The 27,061-nt window shown below is 31.6% G+C and overlaps 1 protein-coding gene and 1 pseudogene across 3 annotated transcripts in view; both read right to left on the bottom strand.

The window, feature by feature from the left end:
• Positions 1-8,006: 8,006 nt before the first annotated feature.
• The window catches only part of LOC145248286 (transmembrane protein 181-like), a 118,428-nt gene continuing 99,373 nt past the window's right edge, over positions 8,007-27,061 (bottom strand). For all 3 annotated transcript variants that reach the window (XM_080110159.1, XM_080110161.1, XM_080110160.1), the window contains exons 10-14: positions 25,408-25,557; positions 23,649-23,751; positions 20,514-20,738; positions 19,325-19,391; positions 8,007-15,157 (exon numbers count right to left, since the gene is read on the bottom strand). In XM_080110159.1, coding sequence (XP_079966285.1) covers positions 15,079-15,157; positions 19,325-19,391; positions 20,514-20,738; positions 23,649-23,751; positions 25,408-25,557 — 624 coding nt within the window. In that variant the 3' untranslated portion in view covers positions 8,007-15,078. The remainder of the gene's footprint in view (positions 15,158-19,324; positions 19,392-20,513; positions 20,739-23,648; positions 23,752-25,407; positions 25,558-27,061) is intronic.
• On the bottom strand, positions 25,632-25,748 carry LOC145248567 (5S ribosomal RNA; annotated as a pseudogene).

The following is a 27,061-nucleotide window of genomic DNA, read 5'->3' as shown; positions in this document are numbered from 1 at the left end:
GGGGGGGGGAAGAAAGAAAGTTTTGCTTCGAAATATGTCTATGAATTTCAATATAAATTTCAAACAAAATAAATGTCTGTTTATTTTGTAATAATGCGTTGTTTTGGCTTCAAACGTATATAATACGGATTTTATTTTATAATAATACTTTTTATTTTTACACAATGGGCACAACATCTTTTTTATATGATTAGTTTGTATATATGATACCGATCGCAATATTAACTAATTTGCATATTGGTTTTGAAAAAAGATATTTTATTAATTAACTATAATTTTTTTTTTTTTCTAATTTGATGCTTTGATTTATTATATTCCGTTTTGCTATGTTGGTTTATTTCATAGACACATGGTTTGCATTTGTTAGAAAAACTGACTTTATTTTCAACAAGTTGTGATCTATTTGTAAATTGCAAGTGAAAAGGCAATTTCATTTCCTTTCTTTAAAGTCATATTTAAAAATGAAATAAATTTGCATCGTAATTACCAAACTGTGTGAATAAATAAGAAAAGATTTTTTTGTGTTTACAATGAAAGTATATTAAAATGAAAAAAGAATATAGATAGATTTCTATGAGTCGTTCTGTTTATAATTGTTTATTTTGAAAAAAAAAATAACTTACAGGCATTGAATTATAAGTGGTTTTCTATACTTATAGGTAAATGTGCACTAAAAAGATACCATAATACTTAAAGTTAAATTCAAATTTTGACATATCTTTTAATTTAAACGGAAAAAAAACAAAACAAATGGGATGCTGAAAACGTACACAGTAAAACAATATGTTTTATTGTCATGTTGATTATTTATTTGTAACGCAAATTTAAAAAATACATATTTATTTATTTATGTTGGTAGTGTAGAAGAAAATGTATGAATGTTTTTAAGAAAGATGTATTAAAAAATGGAGAATAAAAAAAAAAAGAGAAGGCGGTGGTTATTTCGCCGTTGTAAAATGGTTGTCAACGGGTTAAAGTAGATTTATTTGTAAGAAAATTGCATTAAAATAACTTTAATACGGAAATGAACGATGTAAAAAAATGCAGAAAATATTAACAAGTGTTTATTTGGATAATTTAAACGCAAAAAAAAAAAAAAAAACAATTGGGACGCTGAAAACGTACACAGTAAAATAATATGTTTTATTGTCGCATTGATTATTTGTTTATGTACGCATGCACAACCGGAAGTTGTAAACCGGATGTTTGGTTACAACACCTGTTACAAAGTCATTTCAGTTTTATAATTATATAGATTACATGTTTTTGTTAACCCAATGATTGTGTTGCTTTTGATATAACACATAGTTTTGTTTTGTAACGCTGTTTTATTTCCTGGACAAATTTTTAGCATTCGTGTTCAAATGTGCTTTTACTTTCTTTTCTCTTTTAGAGGGATCAATTTGATTTTTTTTTTCTAAATTTTATTTTATTTATTTCATTTTTTTTTTTTTGAGTCACCACTTATCAAGGTCCAAAAGCCACTCAGGGATAAAGGTTAATGCATGTACAATAGTCGCTGAGACAACAGTGTATTAATAGTTAGTAGTGAAGATGGGGTAGAAATAGATTATTTGGGGGGGGGGCAATTCAGCAAGAACTTGTTTACATTGGACTTGAAGACGATCATATTGTAGTCAGCTAGAAACAGATTTCCACAATTGGTTAGTTCTACGAAAAGAATTGTTCGTGGAATTTACGTTTAGTTTAAGGCACAGATAGAGAGTGAGGAAACTGTTGTTAGTTGTTGTAGCTAGACGAGTGCTTTTTTGCGAAGGTTTGGCATGGGGGACCCCAGATTGAAGCTCAGACGAGCACTTGTCATGAAAATAACGATAGAGCAGAGACAGTCTCTTCTGTGCAAATGAAAAGGCAAATTGATTTCTTTTCTTTGAGTTGCATCGAAAAGATAAATTTGTATTGGAATAAAGAAAATGTTAATGGTTATCGATATTAATAAATGCTAAAGATTTTTGCCTCGTTTTTAAAACAAAGCCATGAATTAAATGTTTATTATTTTAAATTAACGTTTCAAGAATTTCAAGTAGTGAACTTTGTGAAGTGATAGCGGGCCGGCAAAGACAGCAAGTATTGGAGTCAGACTTTATTTGCATTCGTCAACAGCATTAAACATACGTTTTGCTGTATCCCAGAGAGAGCCTGTGGAGACACATTAGCCGAGTTTCACACATAGCCAAACCATGGACACAATGCACAACACTTTCTGTTTTGAGACACATACGATTATCAGCCCTGTTACATGTTACAGCCGATAGATGACAATATCAATTTTCTCTCTCTTTCTTCTTTTTCCTTCCTTTTTTCTCAAGTAGCATGCCACTAAGCCACGTCCGCCATGCACTCCAAGTGTGTCTCATACATGCAACTTATTCTGTTATAAGATAAACTTTCGTGAACTATCCAACTTTATCGAGGTAAGCCCAAACGTTGCAAATCATGAAAAAACTCTGCAATCATGAATTATCTGTAACAATAAACAAATACTTAATCTCAGATCACACCTGATCAGCAAATATCGACGTATACATGCGTGCACATTACGTCTTATGCATTTTTCATAAAAAAAACTATTCTCTATAAAAAAAAAAGTGTAAATGTTCTTCCTTGATTAAATAAAGTCTACGGTTGTATCGATTTTTATTAATTTATATCGACGAATGCACAAGCCATACTTGAAAAGCTCTTGAGTGTTCGTTAATGTAATAAGATGTGTAATCCAGAATAATGGATTTTTCAGCTCTCAGCCAATGAGAATTGCCAGAATTTGAGAAGGAAGAATTTCTTGTTTTTGAATCGGGAAATGGAAAGATAATTTCTATGAGTTTACGACCCAGTTATAAAGGGTGAATATGTGTATAATGATTATTAAGATTAAAATTACTTCCATTTCAGGCCACCCCTCACGGTGAAATGAAGACAAAAATGTGTTTGATAAAATATATATTGTCAAAAGTCTCAGAAAAAAAAATAAATAGATGATTTTATTCATAAAAAAATAAAATTACCCAACATTAAATTTTGGTGCTCTAAATTCTTTCACTAACTTTATTAAATAATGCTTTTAAAGATGTGATCGGTCTCTTTGAATTTGTTTCATTTTACTTCAACCAAAGCAGGAAATTCAACTGAAATAATGTTATAGAGTAGATGCAACTAATGGAAATAATTATGAAAATCTGTGTGTGTGTGTGTATGTATATATATTATATATATATATATACAAGACTTTTTACTCTATTTTCACGGGGAAAAGTTATAGTGTTTGATTGCTTTATGTCAAATTGATGGTTTAATATGGTTAAAATTGGGCTAATTTTTGCATTAAATATAAATCATTATTCATCCCAAACTGTATATCAAACAAATACCATAATACTTAGTTCGCTGCACCTTATTAATAAAGCCCATGCAAAATTTCAGCCTGATTTGCCCCCCAAAAAAATGAAACAGACAGATAGACAGACTAATATATATCTGAAATGTTTAGTAAAATAAGAAGCGTTGTTGCACTGAGAAGTCGTCAACGTGATTGTTAAACCTGAAGTTTTCCTCACCTTATTTTTTTTAGTTACTTTGAGACTTCAAGTAGTTTTTTCTTTGTAAAAATGCAAACATACAAACTCATATACTTATATATATATATATATATATATATATATATAATATAATAATTCTCCAAGTTCCAAAGATCAAGTTTTATCAGTTGATAATGTATTGCTTTTCAAAAGGTAGCCATTACAATATTGTCTTGTTCACGACTAACAAGTCTGCAAAATTATGTCTTTGCAGCATTTTTAGTCACTTACTCATCAGATGGTCACCTTCAAAAACAGAAAAAAAACACCATTTTATAAAATTTACATGGTCCATAAAACTGACACACTCAGGCATTTTTTTCTTTTACGACCATATTGTATTTATCTTAACTAATTTCAATTATTTTCGTATTTTATGAATTATTGTTATATTTTTAAGCTTTTGTTTGTATATCCACTAGTTTTATATTTTATTTTACCATTCTTTGAGTCCTATTTTTAAGTCATATTAATTGCTATATTTATAATTTACTTTTCAGTTAGAATACTCTTAATAAGGTCAAGTGATTTAACTTAAACTTGAAACTCCCCGTTTTTGTTTTTACTTTTTCAGTCTTAGTTGATAGTTAAATCTAAATTAATTCAATAAATTTTGTTAACATCGTCATGAATTATAAGATGATTTGCTATATGTATATATATTTAAATTATTATATCAACTTTATTTAGGTTGTGTGTACAAGTTTAAATAATATTTATAAAAAATAAAATAATATATATAAAATATAAATTATAAAATTTTTATAAAAACTTTTTAATGATGAAAATCATTTTCAATCTCGGGTGTATCAACTCGGGTGTATACTTATCTGTGTGCTGTTTGTCGTTTAGTTTTCTCTATTTCGTGATCGTCTCTAGTTTTTCTGTTGTTCGTTGAATTTATGCCTGCATAACATTTATGACCGTTTCTATGATTGTCTAGTGTTCTCGGGTTTGTCGATATATTAACAGATAAAATTTAACAACATTTACAACAGACTTTACAACAAAATGAAACGGATAAAATTTCTCCGGAGATTTAACATCTGGCCTGGTTCATCTTCGGTCTTATGCTGACGGAAAGCTGCAATTAAGATTCATCCCAAGAAATCAATAAGTCACGAGTTGTATTTCCAGCAATTTTTCCCCCTGGAAAGTTGCATGCTCGTCTTAAGTACTACGTTTTAACATTTTCTCATCTCTCACAGGAGTTCAGAGCCATTACGACCGGTCTGCTCCTGTCTGTCTATGATGACCAAACTAACTCAACTGCATATCAAAATCTACTTTCCTTTCATGACGTCATTAACACACATAGCACTAAAATTATCACCTGGTGTTTTTACATAATCAATAATGCTTATCTACAAATTCCTAAATTGTCAGCTAAAATTCCTTTGATAACAAAGTTATTGTAAATAAGTATTTTATTAACAAAATACCTATTTTAGCTGACATTCCATTTATTCTATGAAACACAATAATAATCGACTGACACACCTTCTGGCGTTGCCCTGGAACCAACAATACAATAATTAGTAATACTAATGGAAAATTAAGTTTTTAAATATGAACAAAACAAAAAGAAATTGAAAGAATCGTTTTTGGCATTGAAAAATAAGCACAATTTTTTCCGATTCTAATAATGATACTTTAAAAAGTTTGTATTTTTATGTTTCTTGATTCCAATTAATCATCCCAACACACACACACACACACATATATATATGTGTATATTATTATTTTCAAGCTTGAGTGCATCAACTTAATCCATTACAAGTGGTTTCAATAAACAGGATAAAGATTACCCGTTCATATCTTCAGATGATTTAATGGATTAAGTTGATACACCGGAGATTGAAAATGATAAAAACATTTTTAGCTCTACTAACGTATTGAGCATTCTTTTCCTTGTTTTTTTTTTTTTTAATCAAATATAATCCCTAATATATATATATATATATATATATATATATATATATATATATATATATATATAACCTCTTTGAATCCCTACAAACTGTCACTAACTGTTTAATAACTTTTTTTAATGCAAGTATGATTAATTTCATATGTGCATTAATCTGCAAAATTTATTGTATATTTTGCATTAATCTGCAAAATTTATTGTATATTTTGCAAACGTCTTTCCTCTGAATTGCATTTTTTGAAACTCTGCAAAATAAGGTCTTTCTTGTTTATTTGTACTCCTTGTCAGATAATTAAAATTTTGTATACCTTCTTTACGGGTTTATAATGTGTATTTTTTGGGTTTTTTTTTTAAATTTGAATAAATTTTCAATAATATATATATATATATATATATATATATATATATATATATATATATTATTTATTTATTTATTTTTTCAATCATCTTCACCCCAAACAAGGCATATTGCCACTTGGACATAAGAAATTATTAATTGGGACCATGTCTAAGAAAGATTAAGATGTTGGTTTACGTTACATTTGAATTTCTGCATCAGTACAGTTTGGGAAGCAAGTATCAGGAAGGGAATTCCAAAATCTAGCTATTCTAGGAAAGAAGCTATTAGAAAGAAAAACTTTCTGACATTTAAGGACCTTAACAGTGAAGGTATGTGATTTTGTTGTTAAGTGGGTGTGTCGGGAATATGTACATTGAGGGGGCACAAATGCAATGAGTTCATCAGAGAACATTCCATTAAAATATTTGTAAAACTGACACAGGGATGCAACATTGTGGCGATGGGACTAAATTTGTACTGTTGGTCAGAAAGAAGATTAGTTTCTGCAAGGTGTAGGATTAATGTTTGATTGATTAGCGTCTCAGATTTTAGCAAAGAGACTGATAGGGCAATAATTGAGAGGGTCGGTCCTTTTGCCAGAATTCTTGTAGACTGGTACTACAAAGGCCATCTTCCAGCTATTGGGGAAGCTGGATTCAGCAAGGCATTTGTTGTAGAGTTTGGAAAGTACAGGGGTTAGCTCAGCCAACTATTTCTTAATTTGTATAGCAGGGATGAGATCAGACCCACATGCTCTGGTGGTGTCTAAGTTTTTTATAAGGGGTGATTTTTAGATCATCAATCTGTGGCTTCCGTCTGCATAAGGAAATTTGGGAGGGAGTTGTTTGTTGGTTCTAAGGTGGAGTTGAAGGCGAATTGCCGAACAAGCAGTTCCGTGAGACGCTTGCTATCAGTTCTAGCCTCCCTACTTTGTACAAGCAGAGAAACCTCTGGTTACAGTTAGAATTATTTAGGAAGACACATTGGGTTAGGTTGGGTGGTTTCTGTTTGTGAATTTTTTTTCCTATTCCTCTCTTGCTGCTTATTATTTCTAGAAACATTTCCAGACAAAACATCCTTGAAAAATTGGTCTGACGAAAAGCGCTTTGGTTTTTTAATAATTACACATCATAATTCTTTTTTTAATTGACTTATTTTATTCAATTATATATATAAATAATTTTCCTGTATTTTTTCTCTCCCCTCTTTATTTTATTTGTATTTTAGTCGATTAAACATCTAAATAGGGTCCATTTTTTTTCTTTATTATATATATTGGGTTAAAGAAGTCAAGCTCAAATGTTTTTAACTTTAGTTGTATCTTTAAGAGGATAAAAGATCTCACTTATACATATGAAGATGAAAAATAAAGCAATCTATGACACCAGTGAATACTATAAGTATAAATTAGCTCTATGATTGAGAAAATTTAGTTCAACAGAACTCAGTAGAATTCAGAATTTATAACTTAATCATCAATATTATGTAAACCTTTTCCAAAAATTTACCTCCAACAATATTACATAATATAGATTTTCTACTTTACCGATTTATTTTATGTCAATTCTATTTCAATTTTCATAAATCATTCTTCCTTGCAAAATCTCGTTATATATGTATCAACAGATATCTAACTTTGCTATATATATATATATATATATATATATATATATATATGTAGACATTTGAATAACACTGGGCGCCGTACCATTATCAATTGTTGAGTTTTTTTTTGTTTTTTTTATATAGTTTAACCATATATTATTAAAGAAAAATTTTTACAATGTAAGAAAACCAAAATGTAAATATTGTTTTTTCTCCTTAGCTTTAATTCAAGGTTTAAAAAACATAAATTAGACAATGGGGGTAAATAAGGGGTGGCGTACAAAAAAAAAAACTATTAAGACATCTTTCAGGTGACACTTTTTTCTTCTTTAATAATATATGGTTAAACTATATAAAAAAAAAAACTCAATTAATGATGGCACTGCGTCCAGTGTTATTCAAATGTTTTATGAAACTATGTACCCACCTTTTTAAATTGATTTTAGTTTTTATCAATTGCCTCCTGAAACAAAAACCAATGAACAGTATTCAGTAAAAAAAAAAAATATATACATTGACAAAAAAATTAACATAATTAATTGTTTATCTCCAAAAAAGATAAATTTTATTCATTTGCTTATAAATAAAAAGAAATAAAGAATAAAAACGAAAACAAACGATGCATTTTTTTTCAATTTTAAAAGGTACCATCATGACAAAAAAGTAGAAGGCATTTTATGTTACAAAAACAAAAAAAGGGAAAGAATTAAACATTTGTTTCAGATCCAAATAAATCCTCACCATTTTAGTTCATTTGATAACATTGTTCTTTCTCACTTTTAATATTCATTCTTTTTTTTTTAATTTGTTTAAAACATGTTAGCCAGACTCACTTACGTGATATTAACTGTCATACATTTTATTTGGATTATTTGGACTACTGATCATATCTGGAGTGTTATTTTCACAATGTTTTGGTTGATGTAACTGCCGGCCTTCTTCAGGTGTATCTTGTTGAACTTGGAAATTTTTCTGTCGAATCGGCACTGAACCTCAAACGGAACCATTTTATTTAATCCACAAGTGGTAGCATGCTCTCGTTCCATCAGCCATGACTGGGTAGAAGTCCTTGTGGACCCATAGCACAGTGGATAGAGTCCTTGGTAAAATTCAGTTGTAAAAAGTTGCTCTTCTGGAGGTTGAAGGTTCAATCTTCAGTGCGGGCGACACCCAAAATAAAAATACAAACTACTTATGACTTCTACCCAGTCACGGCTGATGAAACTAAAGCATGTTATCCCCATGAATTAAATAAATAGTTCCATTCGAAATTCTGTGCAGATTCCTGAATTTGTTAAAAAGATTCCTTCGTTCGACAAGATACACTTGAAGCTTACATCAACTAAAACATTGTAAAAATAAGACTCAAAATGAGAACAGTAGTTCATAGGAGCCAAATAATATGAATAATCAATCCTCATCTAAAAAATTCAGAAACGTAATTAATTGTAATATTTCAGAAGTTTAGCTGATAACCTTCTTTGAAGATTGGTTTCAAAGTGAATACATAGCAACAGGAAGAATTGGTTTTGACTATTTTTCTAGTATTAAACATTTTGAAGAAAAAATATATGATGCATCATGCTAATAGTAAAGAATGAGGGCATGATAAATGATCCAAAATCTTTCACTGCTGATCAGTGTCTGGTTAGCACAGATCATAACGAAAGGTCAAAGACTGCTCATTATTATTGCAGATTTCAAGGCCACCAGGACAAATTTTACATACAGCACATGGTATTTCCAAATGGTCACCATCTAAGTATTGAACAAGCTCAATACTGCTCAACTTTGCAGATGAATGGATACTAATTGCAAAAAACTTATCAAATTTCTATTTACTTGCTTAATGCAGACGAGAGTTCAATACAGGGTCAGTTTTTAATATGAGAAAGCTTCTCCAAATGAAGTTCTTGTCCAAAATTTCCCTCCATATTAAAAAAAAAGAAAAATAAAGAAAAATTTTTATGATGTATGCATACATGATGAAACGAGAATATCATATTCCAAAAATTATGTACATTGATCGAACAAGTTTATTTTTATAAAGAAAATCATTTTTAAGCTATTAATGAGATCACAACATAAATCTTGCAAGATTGAATTAGTTGAGTTATCTACCTTTTGTTTTTGTTTTTTTAGATTCTTTTCAAAAAGGCGGACAAAACAGTTGCTCTTAGGTTACTTATAAAATTTGATTTTTTTAAAAATAAAACTTTTTCAATTTGCATGATTTTTGGAATATAATATTTTTGTTTTGTCACAGGTACCTAATTCAGATATTTCTTTATTTTTATTTATTTTTTTTTTAACAGAGGGAATTCTCGACAAGAATCCAAAAAGTAGCACTGTAAATTGGGACAAAAAATAAAACTGATCTCGGCCTAGTACTCTTCCTTCACTGAACGAGGACAGAAGATGAAGTGTAGTATCAGAACAGATACTACACTTTGTCCCTAGCCAAAAAGATCCAGAATCAACCAATTTAATTCTTCAGGTAAAAAAAAAAAAAAAAAAATATTCCTCAGTCTCACCAGAAGTTCATAGACACAAAAATTGTAAAATCTTTAAGAAAACAACAACAAAAAAATTTAAATAATTTTGAATAAAACATCTAAATAAGTTTGATAAACAGATCAAAGTTTTTTTTAATTCCCCACTCTCAAAATAAAAAAATATGCTTACTAAAAAGAATTCATGATATTAATTAAAAAAAAAACAAATTTTTTAAAATTAAAAAAAAAAACAAAAAAACAAACAAACAATAGCTATTTGTTCATTGGCAAACAAAGATGGAGATATGCATATTATCCGTTTAAATATTGGTTTGGTCAAAAAGTTTGCTTTTTGAACACTATCATTCTGGCCTAATAAAGATCATTTCATACTCCTATTCAACAAACACCGTATTTGGTGTAGCATGGCTGTTGACATCAGTGTGGAAATAAGCCTCTGAGCAGAGAAGTTCTTACATTTTTGCTTCTATTCCAGATTCAAGCCAGGGCATTTTTCCTTCGGTCCCAAAAGCCAACAGAGTCTAAGAGGTCCACCTTCACAGGCTTTGCTTTCTCTCTTTGAGAAGGAGTTAGTTTATTGGTAATTGCTTCAGGTGCCTCTACTGGGAAATGCTGAGAGGCTGCCCAGGTATTTTTTTCAAGCCAAAGTGCTCCTCCTCTGGGGTACTGGATCTTGAAGCCCACTTTATGATCCTAGCGAGAGAAAGATAAATACTTCTTCCTTCAAACCCCTCAGCCTAACATTTGTACACAATATGAACTGAAATAAATACATTGAGGACATTGCAAAGTCTGCTGCAAAGAAGGTGGGTTCTTTCTATTGAGCTAGAAGACTACTCATACCTGAGAGTATCCTGTACCTCTACAAGGCCACCATTCACCCATGCATGGAGTATTGTTGCCACATCTGGGCCGGTGTGTATACCACTAGCCTTTCCCTCTTCGATAGGATCCAGAAAAGAGCTTTCAATCTAATCGGTCCCACTTTGTCAACTAAGCTCTGACCCCTGTCCCATCGCCACAATGTTGCATCTCTGTGCCTTTCTTACAAATATTTTAATGGAATGTTTTCTGATGAACTCTTAGCACTTGTACCCCTTCGATGTACATATCCCCGACAAACCCGCTTAGCAACAAAATCTCACTTCTTCACTGTTGAAGTCCCTAAATGACCTAAAGCTTTTTACTCTAATAGCTAGACTTTGGAATTCCCTTCCTGTTACCTGCTTCCCTGACTGTACTGATATGCAGAAGTTTAAATGTAACACAAACCAACATCTTGTTGATCTTTCCCAGGCAATGTCCTAAATAGTAGCTCTTGTTAAGGGTGAACAAAAAAAAAAAAGAAAAAAGCAAAACACTACAAACATCCAGTGTTTTTTATTACAAAAAAAGAAATAAAAAAAGCCATAGAAACCCACATAAATGATAAAATAAATAATATACCAGGAGCATATAAGGAGAATGTTGTTATAGAACAAGTTTGCCAAAAATGATTTGCTCAATTTTGAAAAAGAAACTTTTTAGTGAGTGAGTTTGTTTTGTTTAATAGCATTTCAACCTCTAGGGGCCATTTTATGCTAAGAAAAAGTCCAATTGTTTTCATTGTTAATTTCTTGAATAGTTTTTTTTTTTTTTTTTTTTTTTTTAAGTAAAATGATGTCAATTTGCAGTGAGAGATGCTTCTCACTCTTGCTGGCAAAAAATGATTGACAGTGATCAAGTAAGAAGCATAGTTGAACAAAATTGCCGTTTGACAACTAGACAAATCACAAATATTCCCCCTGATTTTCAAATTGAGTGTGAAACCTGAATTACATAAACTTGATTATATTTCTAAACTTGATGTTTGAGTTCCTCTTTCCTAAAAAAAGACAAACTTTTTGGTCAGACCAATACATGTATTTAGTTTGAATTAATCAAGTAAACATAGCAGAATGATAAAAAAAAAACATGTGGATGTAATAGATATAGATATATATATAAATATAAAATAACGCATGTTTGTCTGTCATACAAATCGATATACTAACAAAAAATTCAAATTAGTTTCAATAAAAGTTAAAGATTTTAAATAAATTTAATGATACCATTCAAATTTTTATCAGATTCCACCCGGCATCACTAAAGTTCAATTATTAAGTTTAATTATTACCTACTGGGGATGCAATTGAAAACAAAGACCAATACAAAGATCAAAGGACTTTTCTTAAATAAAATTTTATAATGAATCTAATGGTGGTTTACTATTTTATAGAAGAGTTTATATAAGGGACAAGACCAAGGTTCACACAATACTCACCAGGGAGCTTCTGTTTGCTGACAATGCTGCTATCACAACCCATAAAGAGGAGGAGCTCCAACAGCTAATTAACCAATTCTCCCCTGTCTGTGAGGAGTTTGGCCTGACCTGGGCAGCTGAGAGCAGCTAGCAGATGACTGCAATGCCTGACGAGGTGCTGTACAGCAGGAAGTGGGGAGAGGAGAGGGAAACAGAAACCTGATACTAGAAGACAAATGATACAGAAAACAGCACCAAAAGGGCGCAGACACCAGCATACCATCCCTTTCCTGTGTCCATGCGGCAGAGACTGCCATACTTAAACAGGGCTCCAGAACAATGTTCAAAGACAATCCGCTGAAAACACCAAGGTGCATGTCATTATTTCTTGAGATAGAAGATTGCCTACTATATAATAATGTTATGGGAGTCTTGTGGACATCCATAAACAGTAACGACAATAGTTTACCTTATTTTAAAAATTAAAATAAACACTCAAATCCTCTAAACCTAGATAGTTTTGTTAATTTTTTAACAATAATGAAATTCAGTATAAATTGTCACTTTTCTAGGAGATCGAGGAGGTAGTTTTCGAGCTCTGGTACAGTTAGCTATGCTAAAGAGCCATGGATACGGTGAAACAAATGTCTGAAGATAACTGTTTTATAAGTTTGTTTTTATATATATATATATATATATATATATATATATATATGAGACAGTGAGAGAGACATTATATATATATATATATAGATATATAAAATCTTCAAAAGTAATAAACATATGTTGAAATGCATACAAAAAACATGAAACATGTGCAAATAGATATGAATACATACACAAATATGCATTTGTAATAAATACACACAAGTATACACTCATGTAAAATTATCATAAGTATATGATCAAGAATAGAATCTTAAGAGAAAAATTATATATAAATGCATATAAAATTCTACCTAAACACATATACATACATACACAAATAGATACATGCCTTACTATTTTAAAAAAAGAAATGTTATATAATTCACCTTTTCATTAATATATTAATTACTTAATAGTCTTAATACTAAATTTATTTAGCTCAACTTCACACTAAAAGCTATTGAACCTCATTATTAAAACAATTTACATTAGACATACTAAATCAGAGGTTATTTAGTTCCACAGAAAGATTTTTTTCCCTGGGTTTTATGTCAAATTATTAGATTAGTTCAGAGCAAATTGTTTAAAGTGCTTACAATAAATACCTATTTCATCTCTTTGATTCAAAAATTTATCTTTAAATGGGAATGTAATAATCTAAATATGAATTTGATAGTAAATATTAATTTACTTGTCCATATGTCCAGTGTCACAAAAAAAAAAATCATCATCATTGCAAACATTAATTAATGAGAAACAAATTACCTCCCTTTATAGTCACTCTTTATCAATTAAAAATCATTAAAACCATTTCCTCTCCAAAATTTTTCAAAACAAAAAACATGGCTGTGTCTATAGTTTCAAATTGGCTATTTTATTTTATTTTATGATTAAAAAAAGTCATGTTGAGAGGAGATTAAGTTTTTTTCATTTTATTTTCTTTTTAAAATGAAAAAAAAAAAATGTGCAAATGAATTGACATCTATTCCTTTATAATTTATATAAAAAACTTATTCAGAAAAAAAAAAAAAAAAATTGTGTTGTGTGTTGAATTTTCATTGAAAAAAATCTAAATTTTTTAAATCAATTCTTTTTCGCTTTAAAAGGTTAAAAAAGAATTTCCTAAAAAATTGTTTTAAATTAGTTATTTTTTTTGCTTTATTTTATTTTTTTATTCATTCAATTTATGATGCTTTTTAAAAACTTTTCAACTACAGTGGAATTTCCACAGGTTCTGCTAATAGCTAATATTTCATTAAGACAAAGAATATACCATAAAATTGATAAAATAAAAAAGCAAACAAAAAAAAATTATAAGAAAAATGAGATGGAAAACTAAAGATCTTTTTTATTTTTCTTTATGGAGGTTCGGCATGAGTGCAGACCCCATAATATTATTTTAAAAAATCCATAATACCACGATTGGATTCCCTATAAAATTAGGTATGATCTTGGTATAGGGCCTTTATTCTAAATAGCATCCCCAGACAGAAACACTGCAAAATATAGTATAGACATATGTACAATGAAAATTTTTGTTTCATTTCTTAGAAAGTTGAAAGGTTTATTTTTGTACAAAAAATAAAGCTAATATTTCTAATAAGCCGGCATGAATATTGAACATAAGTGTTTTTATTTCCTTTCAGCACTGCAGTTCGTTTGCATAGACGAAAATGCATCATTCAACCCCCCTCCCCCGTTCCAATCCATTGTAACCAACCAGAATCAGTCTCAAAATTTTGGTAGCTTTCATTGTCTTTTCTTTCAAACTTTAACGCAAACATCTGAAATGTATAATGAACTTTTAACCAAATGCGTATGTTTTTTGTATATTGATAAAAAAAATTTTTTGAAAAAGAAAAAAAAAATTGAAAAAATAAAAATTTTCTAAAAAATAAAAAAATAAATAAAATTTACAAAAAAAAAAAATTTTGTTTTTAAAACATTTTTTTTTTAGAAATAATTTTTAAGGACTTTTGTAGAGTTGTTTGGATTTCTCTTTTCGGCATATTGATCGTTTTCGAGGATCTAATGCCAAATGTTGTAGTGTTGAAATTCATGAACAATCCCACCACACGCACACATACACACAGAGATTAACATACATGCAAACATATTTCCCCCTTTCTTTTCCTTTTCCCCCTCCCCCCCATCTATAATGGTTAGTGGAATGTGTCGTCATCCGTATCGTATCGGTTCTGCCTTTGTTGGCTTGTTAACGAAACTTCTTCTTGGTCAGATCTGTAACATGAAAGGAGAAAAAAATAAAATCAAGCGTATGTTTTAGAATAAATCAACCTTTCCTGTGGTTAATGGAAAAGTACAAGAGCAATGATATACAATTATGAGTAGAAGTCCGTATTTCAATTAAAGGAATAAGATCTTAAAGAGAGATTTATAAACAAACTAGCACGCCTTCCGGGGTTGTCACATCATAAAAAAACGCTTATATTTTAATTCATGCAGATTTTGTATTTATTATTAAAGAGAAAATTCTCTATTGATTATTATATTGTACCCAATATATAGTAGTGACTTATAAAATTAAAAAAAGTTAAAAAAAAAAAAAAAAGAAAAAAAAAAGAAAATGACTTAGGGTACCATCAACTAGACTCAAAGCCAAAACATATCCAGCATTATTCATTACTGTTTAAGTCATGTCCATATGGATGGTAACGTTCAACGCTGCCAAGACAAAGCTCGTTTCTTTTAATAATTACATGAAACATTACCAGCCACCACTAGCTATGATATACTTTACCTGAGAGAACTTCGTTCAAGCTACTTGGCTTAACGTTCACAGGAAACATGAGTTGGAATAGATACATCGAGATCATTGCTAAGGCTGCTGCAAAGAAAGTAGGCTCTCTCTATCGTGCTAGAAAGTTACTTACGCCTGAAAGTATCCTGTACCTCTACAAAGCCACCATTCGCCCATGTATAAAGTACTGCTGTCACATTTGGGATGGTGCATCTGCCACTAGTCTCTCGCTTCTGGAAAGGATCCAAAAGAGAGTCGCCAACCTAATAGGTCCCGAACTGTCATCTAAACTTCAGCCCCTGTCCCACCAACGAAATGTTGCATCCTTCTGCCTGTTTTACAAGTATTTTAATGGTAGATGCTCAGACGAACTACAAGCCCTCATACCCCCTCGACGAAAATACCCCCGACAAACCCGACAAGCAGCGAAGTCCCACCCCTATACAGTTAAGATCCCTAGATGTAAGAAAGCCTTTTACTCTAATAGCTTCTTCCCCTGAACTGCAGGACTTTGGAATTCTTTTCCAGTTTCCTGCTTCCCCAACTGTACTGACATGCAGAAGTTCAAGTGTAATGTGAACAAACATCTTGCTGATAAACTCCCTACATAGTACCCCTGCAACTTAGGTCCCTGATAGTAGCCCCCTACATCAAAGTGGCAACGTGCCTTGTTTGGAGTGAAAATGTAGTAAAAAAAATAAATAAATAAAAACTTCCAAAATAATGTTTGTTAAACATATAAATGTATATTTGCGGATGCATAAGTATATGTTTAGTTGACTTATGCTTGCCAAGTTTCAGTTTTTTTCCATTCTGACCCCTTAGCAGCTATTTTTACCAACTAAAAACTATAATCAAATTTGTTCCACAAGTCCAAATCCCCTATATATTAAGTTTCAAGTCTGTACACCAAAAATTGACAATAGTTTGGTTGAGACGGTTCCTCACAGACAAAAAGTTTTACATATAGATTAATGACACTTGTTGAAAGACATTCAACTGTACCTAATCAGTGTTGCACGAGATTCATTATCTTCAAATTTTTCTGTAAATGTTTCTATTTTCTATAGCCACATATTTTTCATGTTCAGCATCTAAGCCGAAAATGAACCTAGATTTGATTCAATAAGTAAAGCAAATAAGGTCAACATGGTTGCCTTGAAGTTAAATGTTAAATTAAATTTTGGGTAAATGTCACCTTACGCTACAACAGAACACTAACCATTCTAATTTGTTTTTTTAGGTTGGTGACAATGAATCTGATAATCAAACTCGCCGCAAATTTACCATTTGCATGGTATGAACCCCTAGACCTTGGGACTATTTTGTGCCATTTCACCACCTTTGGTAGTGTTTATCTTACATAATATGTTTGCATGCGAATGGGCATAATGGGGTGCCATATCACATTGTGTAGGAATCTTTAAAATAAGAAAGTTAAAAAAAAAAAAGAAAATGTGGTTTTTTAATTTATCAAAAAATAAAGTTTTCACGGGCAATTTGCAAAAACATAACCAAACATTTTTATGTTTTTAGTTCTTTTTAGGGGGGGGGTATTCCATTAACAGGTGCTTCTGCAGTTTAATTAACCGTTTTTCCGTAAGTAATGTGCCGACATTTACCATTACACAAAAATTCTGTTTACATTGGAGAGGGTGCGGTGGTGGTGCTTTTTTTGTGAAATGGTAAATGTCAGCACATTACTTACGGAAAAACAGTTAATTAAACTGCAGAAGCACCTGTTAATGGAATACCCCCCTCTAAAAAGAACTAAAAACATAGAAATGTTTCGTTATGTTTTTGCAAATTGCCCGTGAAAACTTTATTTTTTGATAAATTAAAAAACCACATTTTTTTTTTTCAACTTTCTTATTTTAAAGATTCCTACACGATGTGATAAGACACCCGATTACGCCCGTTCGCATGCAAACGTATTATGTAAGAAAAACACTACCGAAGGCGGTGAAATGGCACAAAATAGTCCCAAGGTCTAGGGGTTTATACCATGCAAACGGTAAATTTGCAGCGAGTTTGATTATCAGATTCGTTGTCAGCAACCTTGAGTACCCTTAAAAAAACCAAATTAGAGTGGTGTAGCATAAGGTAACATTTACTAAATTTTGTATCTTTCTATTGTTTTCATAGAGTTCAGCATCAAACTGACAATTTCATTAACCCTTATCCTCAAGTTGCTGTTTGGCTTTGGTTAGTGGTGAAACAGCAAAAAAAAATACACAGATCAATAATTCATCAATGTTTCAATGATAAATGAATCCTATCTAGTTTATAAAGGAAAGAACGAGAAAACAGAACAACATGAATAAAAAAAAAAAGTAAGAGTTATTGCCCTTTGCTAAGAGTGAACCTTGAATGTATTTAAAACAAGATACGTCCATTAAATCTGTTTAACAACAAAAAATCCAATTAAAAAAAAAGCAAACAAGCGTGACTGGACAAACAAGCGTGACTGACTGACAAAGTCGCACTGAGATGCAAGAAGGGATGTAAAAAATAAATATAACAACAAAGTGATCCATATTTTCAATCTCTGGCAAGATATCTTTGATTGCGATGATCAACCGAGAGAGAGAGAGAGAATCTAAATAGTTCAAATCTAGATTTACAGAGACGTAGACTAACAGAAAATTAATCGTTTCCCCCATGAGGGTAGAGTTAGATGCAAAGCCGATTTTTAATGTGAAGAAAATCCAGTTTCCCAAAAAAGAGTAGTCTGCATTGGAACAAAAATTAAAAGTCTAGAAGGATTTCTCCTTCATCAACTGAAAACAGAACACACAAAGTGTAATGTAAGAACAGATACTACACTTTGAATTATTTGCAGAAGATATAAAATATTTACATTTAAAATAAATTAGGTGCACAATCTCATCAAAAGTGTGGAAAAAATGGGGTTCACTGGTCATCCTGGATCTGAAGTAATAAAAAATGTCTATTCTAATTTTAACTAGAACCATTTCATTAGTCACATTACCACATTTATACTTGCGGTCATTCCATTTAAAATTTGCAACCAGTTTAGATTAACTTACTTTTTTTTAAATAAATTATATACAAAGATTTCATGGGTATAAAATGGGGAGCAAGAGACGGAACATAAAAAAACAAAAAAAGTTTGGTTAATAAGACCTTTCCCTCCAACGATATATGGCAGTGAAACCTGATCAGTGAGGGTCGGGTACATGAATTGTATGAAGAAAAATGATAGAATGATATGGTGGATTTGTTATGCGAGTCTTAAAAACAAACAAGACATAGATCTGATGACCTCAGAGGAAGATTAAATCTGGCAAGCAAAATGAGATGTGTGCAGAAGAGTAAACTTTGATGGTATGGCCACGTTGAAAGAATGGATGAGAGTTCTTGAGATAGTACATGGAAAACAGTTGAGATAGCAGGTTCAGTTCACAAAAGAAGGCCAAGAAAAACATTGGAGGAAGTTATAAGAATGAACTTGAGATGAAGAGGGATAAGTAAAGCCTGGCCAGAGATAGATTAATTTATAAGCCAATTTCTCAAAGCAATCCAATGCATGCTAAACCAAAAATAATAATGAAGATGAAAACCACAGATTTGTAAAATCGTTTCCAATTTTTTTATAAGAAAAAAAAAAAAATAATAATAATTACCCATAATGCACTTCTTCATCAGAATCATTAAGCATCGACAAAGCAGGATTATCTTTAAAGTGAGTCTCTGGAAGAAACAAACATATAACCTTTGTATTAATAAAATTATGAGAAAACTTCCCATGTGTGCAGTAATTTTCATAAATAGTAGATGAAATATAATCGATTATTTATTAAAGCTAAAAATGCAATATGAAATGCAACTATCCAAATTCATGTGGTCTATATCATAAATATAGGAGGGTGACCCGACGTTATCCAGGAGTGAATGATGATAAACAAATGTTTCACACTCCCATATTTTTATTATCATCGAAATCAATGAAATCGCTTATTTTTCAACTAAATTGATTGATTACCTGCTCCACTTGAGGATCCATCGCATTGACTTGCAATACATTGTAATCTACATTGCAATGTAGAGAACTTACTGGTGGCTTTATAAGATTGTTTATATAGAATGGCTTGATTTAAAGTTTAAAATGAAAAAGTCAAGTATCACGGTTCAATTGTGCTTTAAACAGAAAAATTCATTCCGAACACACTCCTGTCATATCAAAGAATCTACTGTTGATTTTATATGTCTGGCCTTTTGGCTTGTGTCGTAATAAAACTTTTCAAATGCACTTGTGATGTTAGGCTGTGTAAAGTGTTAACTTTGGTCAAAATCGCCTGTTCCTTCTTTGATAGGATTTTATTGATTATCAATACTTATCAGAGACATTCCAATACAAAATCTATCTAAGAACAAATTTCCAAAGCTATAGAAATAAGTTTATATTTAACTAACTGCCTGTATCCTAGCACTGTCCAGGAAAGTAGAAATTCCTTTAAGAAAATCCATTGTGAACACAAACCTCACATTGTTAAAAGCAGAAATGATTTAAATATTTTTTTTTTTTTTTTTTGTTGACGCTACATATTATTAGTATTAGTAGTTTCACGAATACCATGTTTAAAACGTTTAAACGACAAATAGTTTATTGTTTAGTTTCAAGTGGTTCCAACATTGAACACACATGAAATTGGTCCCGCAATATGCTTATGTTGAAAACTGTTCAATTTCATTGAGCGAGACTTTTTCATTTAAAGATAACTGCTTTTAAAATGCCATAAAATAAAAATGGAATCTGACGTGAATCTAATATGATCAGATCCTGTGATGATAACAACTTCAACAATATCTTACCGTAGAGGGCATTTTTGGAGGGAGAGTAAACAAAAGCCATTGTGTACAAATAAAAGTTGAGGAGGCCATAAAATGAAACAAATTCTACAGAATTTCCATAGTGCGTTGTTAGTTCTGCAACAAAATTGTCCTGCAACATGGTGCCGCCAAACCGAAGGAAAGTTATCACAACAGAAGCTACCAAGATGATTAGCATCAAACCCGTCAGGAATTTTAATCGGACATCTGGAAAAAAAATAAATAAAATTCTTTATTCATGCAAAATTAAAATTTCTAAATCATGCACCATTTTATTTTAAAAATTATTAGAATACAATGTAAAAGACAAAGCTTGTTTCGTTTAACTATTTTAAGAAATTTTTCCAATGCTTCCTAAAAAACCAACATTCAAACTGCTTAGCTCCACATTCCTAGGAAACATGAATTAGCACAAATAAAAGATCTGCAGCAAATAAGGTGGGCTTCCTTTACTGGACTAGAAAACTTCTCACATATGTCAGCATTTTATATTTCTCGCGCACAGAGTTTTGTTGTAACATCCGGGTTGGTGTGCCAATCACTAATCTTTTCCTCTTAGATAATGTAAAAAAAAAAGAAAAAAAGTTTCTCACCCAATAGGTCTCACACTGTCTATCAAGCTCTAACCCCTGTTGCATCTGTGCTTGTTCTATAAGTACTTCAATGGAATGAGGTTCAACAAACGTTGCACTTGTGCTCTTTTGACGTAAATACCCCCATCATCAACAAAATCCCACCCCTTCACTGTAAAGGTGCCCAGTTGCTGGAAAGCTTTCTACTCTAATAGATTCTTTTATTGAACTATTTGCCTTTAGAATTCCATCCAGGTTTCTTGATTCTCCGATTGTACCAACATGCAAGAATTTAAATGTAATGTGACCAAACATCTTGCTGCACAACTCCCTACTTAGAATGCCTCTATAAATCTGGCCTGTAATGTTTCAGTGGCAATATGCATAGTTTGGGATAAATAAAAGAAAAAAGGTATCACGACTTGTGTGTGAATTAGTTTAAAGTAAAAAAAAAACTTGCGTAGCATTGCCCAGACTTTCTCACTTGAAAAAAATCTGGATCCAACGGCAAGATATGGTCGACTAGAGTGTTACAAGTGCGGGAGTTACTAGAAACGGCACAATCACGTTGACACACTGGTTCTCACCAGATCACCAAAGGTAAGCAACGTTGAGCCTGATAAGTACCAGATGGGTGACCATTTAGGAAGGCCAGGCATTATGGAAGATTGGACATTGGGCCAGCACCCTCACCCCGAAAAAAGAACTCACTACAAAAGCATCTACAAAAATTGTGCATGGTCTATGCCCCTCCAGGGGTATTAACCATCCACAACTTTTATGCTATGGATGGATGAAACTACCCATGGGGCTCCCCTCTGAATTTTATTTCAGGGTTATTTCCCTTAGATTAGACTGACTTTCATGGCTGACAAGCTTAGCCTACTCAGGTTGTGAATAGGAGTTTTTTTCTAAAATAAACAAAAAAAATTTTTTAAATAAAAAAAATGAAATAAGAAAACGTTTGAGTAAAAAGAGCATTTAAAATACCAGGTTTCTACAATGACGATCATGATGGGTACAGTTAAATAGACTTAAACATAAATAAACTCAACAAATACAATAAGTATAGTGAGGAGTCCTCAGTTTTGTGCAAAGTTCAAATAAATAAATCCAGCATATATATATATAGGTAACAAAAACAAAAAAAAGATTCTGACTGGAAATACCTCCTTTCTGGCGAACTGTCCAAAGGAAAAAGACCCACAGGAGTACAGCGGAAACAGTTCAAGGACAATCTGGAGGTCTCCCTCAAACAATTTAGTTTGTATTCCAACTCATGAGAAAAACTAATTCAAGACAGATGTTCTTGGTGTGCTGCAACTAACAAAGGGGCTAAAATTGCTGAATCCGCACGCAATGAAGAATGCAAGAGAAAACGTGACATTAGAAAAGACAGAGCAGTCGACATCTCTGATACAGAATTATCCCACAAGTGTCCAACATGCAAAAAATACTTCAGAGCTCGAATCGGTCTAACAAACCATTTCTGAACCCACAGAACAATTGAATGTTCACAATCATCTTCGTAAGCGATGGACAATCATATATATATATATATATATATATATAGCATTATAGACGAAACAAAGCCATATATTGGTATACACAGATTTATTTGTCGATGTAATAAGGAAAAGGTATAAAAGGGGTGGGGGAAGTATTGTTTGGATTATTCAAACTAATATTCTAACCTTGGTTGTTATTTTCAAAATATTTTGGCAAATGTAATGTCCAACCATCTCCAGATCCATTGTTTTAAACTTTGGAATCTTTATGAAGTTCCAAACTGAAACCGCAAGATAAAATATTCTTGTTCCATCAGGCATGACTCTATAAAAGTTTTGATTTTTATGCCATTTTGTGTTCAGATCCATGGCATGATGATTAAAGAAGTTAATTAAGAGTTCAAAGTGACTGTCTTTTAGAGGTTGAAACTTCCATCCTTACTTCTAGCAAACTAATAATAATTGATGCTTGTACATGATCATGGAATGAAAACAATTTTGGGATTAATTTGACAAACAATTCCTGAATTTGAACAAATGCATCTGAAGGTGGGAAGTTACTTTGCAAACCCGGGGTGTAATTGATAAAGTACTAAATTCAATTCTATGTGAAACTCAGTGCAGGCGATACTAAGAATACAATTGTGAATTATTTAAGATTTCTACTTGGTCATGGCTGATGGTATGAGAGCATGCTATCTCGCCGGATTCAATAAAAGGTTCTGTTCAAAATTCTGTGCATATTCCTGAGTTTAACAAGACATACCCGAAGAAGGTTACATCGGCCAAAACATTGTAAGAATAACAAACAAAATGAGAACAGTAGTCCAAACAATCCAAATTATTAATCCTTACCTAAAAATTCAGAAGAATTAATTACTTTCTAATCATTCAAATTTAAAAAGAATTTGGACATTTTTACATTTAATTACTTTTTCTACAGATTATTTATATTCTATTGTTGAATATCTTGAACTTTATTTGTTTGAACTATAAAAAAAAGTGGTGAAGAGATGAAAAAGTTAAAGCAATCTCACCAAAATAAGGCATCGTTCTTAATTCTGCAAATGCTCGAACCAACAGAAAAGCCAGGTAGACAAGATAGATTCCACCCACGATGAAGAAGAAAATCTTGAAACCCTAAAATAAAAAAAAACAAATAAAAATAAATTAAGATTTAAAAAAAAAATACTTTTTATTTTTTACAATACCAAAAAGATTTTTTCCAAAACAAAATTGATAATTATTTTTTACATAAAAAACTATGCATTTGTATATTCAAAATACAACAGAAAAATTATAATAAATATGCCGAGAAATAAATCTATTCAAATATACTCCAGCAACAAAGATATCATACATATTTCCTTGACTATTGAATTAGGTCAGTTTATAAATTATATTTGTTGAAGAGCTTGCTGAGTGATCTTATACTATAAACCAAAATTTCTCACTGTGATTTTGATGGAAATATTTTTTGGGATAGTTATGCTTTATATATATATATATATATATATATATATATATATATATATATAATAAACAACTTATCATGAAATAAGAATAAACTATACATCATAAAATAAAATGTCATCGGGACTAAAAAAAAAAAAAAGGAAACCATGTGGTCAGCGAGGAAGCAAAGTGCCCGTCAAAGAAAATGGACATGTAAAGTCGAAGGCAAGAAATGGCTGGCTATGGTCGACATGAGGTCTGAGAAGAAAAGTGTACTCCGATGGACGATGGCAAGAGACTTAAGTGGTGTCAAGACGGGAGAGTAACACTAATAATTTCTTGTGTTAAAAAAATAAAAAATGCCGACCTGGATTTTTATTTATTTATTTTGTTTGCTTGCAACTGCAATGTCACAGTAATAACTAAAAGCATCAGTTAGCAATCAGTTCTAAGTGATTGTCTTCTGGAGGTTGAAGGTTCAATCCTTATTACAGGTGGTAATTACCGATGCTTCCATTCAGTCTGGAAAGACAAAGGATACTCCCTGTAGGGGCAGCTGCACATGTAATTGTGAGGCAAGGGTTGCACAATCACCAACCACACCTCTCCTGAATCAACACCGAGTCCAGTGGCAAGGAGAAGCCAAGAATGACTAGAAACAATGCTGATATAAGCAGAGAGCACATACAACACCTGGAAGTCCCAAATGGTCACCCATTTAGTACTGACCAGGTTCAACATTGCTTAACTTCAGTGATCTAGCAGGAACCGGTATGTCAACATGATTATGCTGGTATATCTCAGAAAAAAAAAAAATGATAAAACAATGATTTTTCATTTAATAAAAAATCATACAGCATTACTTGGTTTTCTAAAAATTTCAAATTTAACCTGACAAAATAATGCTTTTTACTGATTTTCACCCCACAGCAAGGCACACTTCTACTTGGATGTAAGGGGCTACTATTTAAAACCAAATCTTCAGAGACACTATGTAGGGAGTTGAGCAGAAAAATTCACGTTACTCTTGAACTTCTGCACGTCAGTACAGTTAGGGAAACAGGAACTAAAGAGGAAATTTCACAGTCTAGCAGTTTGAGGGAATGAAGTATTTGAATCAAAGGTTTTCCAGCATCTATGGATCTCTACAGTCTAAGGATGGGATTTTGTTACTTGTCAGGTTAGTCGGGGGTATTTATGTCGAGGGGGATACAAGTGCTTCCAGCTCATCATTCCATTAAAAAAGATTTCCAAAAGATGTGACCAACTTCTAACATTTGTCGTAAGAAATATAAATTAGAATTAAGAATAAAAGATGATGTTTGTAAAATGTGTGATTACCATAAAATTCTTTTTGTCTAAACGATAATAATAGGTCGGGTCTTGAAGTTCGTTATATTCTTGCCAAGATGCTAACGTCACAGCTGCAATCCATATTAAACCAACAACGAGCAACTTGGGTAAATAAAATGTAGAAAATCGTCGATCAGTCTGAAAATTGAAAAGAGTAAAGACATTTAAATGGCAAAACAAAAAATTTTTTTTCAATAAAAATCGAAAGAGAGTTCATACAGCGCCTAGAATTCCCAAATGGTCACCCATCTGGTACTACCCAGGCTCGACGTTGCTTAACTTCGGTGATCTGACGAGAACCGGTGTGTCAACGCGATTATGCCATATAATCTACAGAATTTAACTTTAATCATTAAACTTATATATTGCTCTATTTTTATATATTGAGCTTTACGTTTTTGGCTAGGATTGTCCCGAAAGTGTTACCTCAATGTAATATCTGACAGGAAAATTCACTGTGACTTATCTCGTTCGTTCGTGTGTGTGTGTGTGTGTGTGTGTGTGTGTGTGTGTGTGTGTGTGTGTGTGTGTAAAAAAAAAAAAAAAAAATATAAAAGAGAATTTCACCTACTTCTATAGGTGCAAAAATGGCCTAGGGATAAGAATACTTGACTAGCACACTGGTGATCAGATTTTGAATCTCTGGTTGAAACGCTTACCATGTTTAGCCACACTGAGGAGTTGTTATATGATGAAGCAGCTGTCAACGGATGTCTCTTTATTTAGGACTTTAAATTATTACATTTTTCTTCTTTAAGTTTTGAACCACAACTAACTTTTTAACTATATCACTTGCAATCTCACATGAATCAACTCAGCCAGTTAAATGTCACATACACACATGAAACCATAACCAACAATAAAATCATGATCGAACCCTGTCAATCAGACTAAAAGCTTTTGCATCTGATGTTTATCCTCAATTTCCAAATATATTTTACTGTCAATATTAATCTATATATCTATAAAAGTGAAATTGTCTGTGTGTGTGTGTATGTCTGAACATTTATCTACCAAACTACTGTCAATTTTTAGTCTACAGACTCGAGATTTGGCATAAGGGGTATTGAGATTTGGAAAAAACATTTTTTTTTTTTTAATCGGTTTTTGGCCAGAAATTTGGCTGTCAAGGAGTTAAAGTCCAATGATTTGACCTTTGAAAACTCTACCAAACTCCTCTGCCAATTTTGGGTCTAAACACTTGAAATTTTAGATGTAGGTTACTTGAAGATGGATTAAACTTTTTAATTCGATTTGAGCTCAAAACAATAAATGTTAAGGGGTCAAAATTGGGGTCAAAGTTTTAAAAAATTTGACCTCTGCAGTCTCTACCAAATTACTAAGCCAATTTTTGGTCTAGTCATTCGAAATTTTACATAAAGTGTATTCAGACATAAGGCAAGTTTTTAATCGGTTTTTGGCTGAAAATTTTGCTACCAAGGAGTCAAAGTTCCAAACATTTGACCTTTGCTGTCTCTAGCAAATTATTCAGCCAATTTTGGGTCTAAACATTTGAAATTTTACATATTTAATCAGTTTTTTGGGTGAAAATTTGGTTGCTAAGAGAGCAAAGTTGACAGAGTTGACCTTTGCAGACTCTACCACACTCCTTTGCCAATTTTGGGTCTAAACCCTTCAAATT

This window comes from Euprymna scolopes, chromosome 26 (genome assembly GCF_053919585.1).
Source record: "Euprymna scolopes isolate OS-2025 chromosome 26, ASM5391958v1, whole genome shotgun sequence".
NCBI lineage: Eukaryota > Metazoa > Mollusca > Cephalopoda > Sepiida > Sepiolidae > Euprymna > Euprymna scolopes.
The sequence above is the reverse complement of the archived record's forward strand: the minus strand, read 5'-3'. Positions and strand labels throughout refer to the sequence as shown.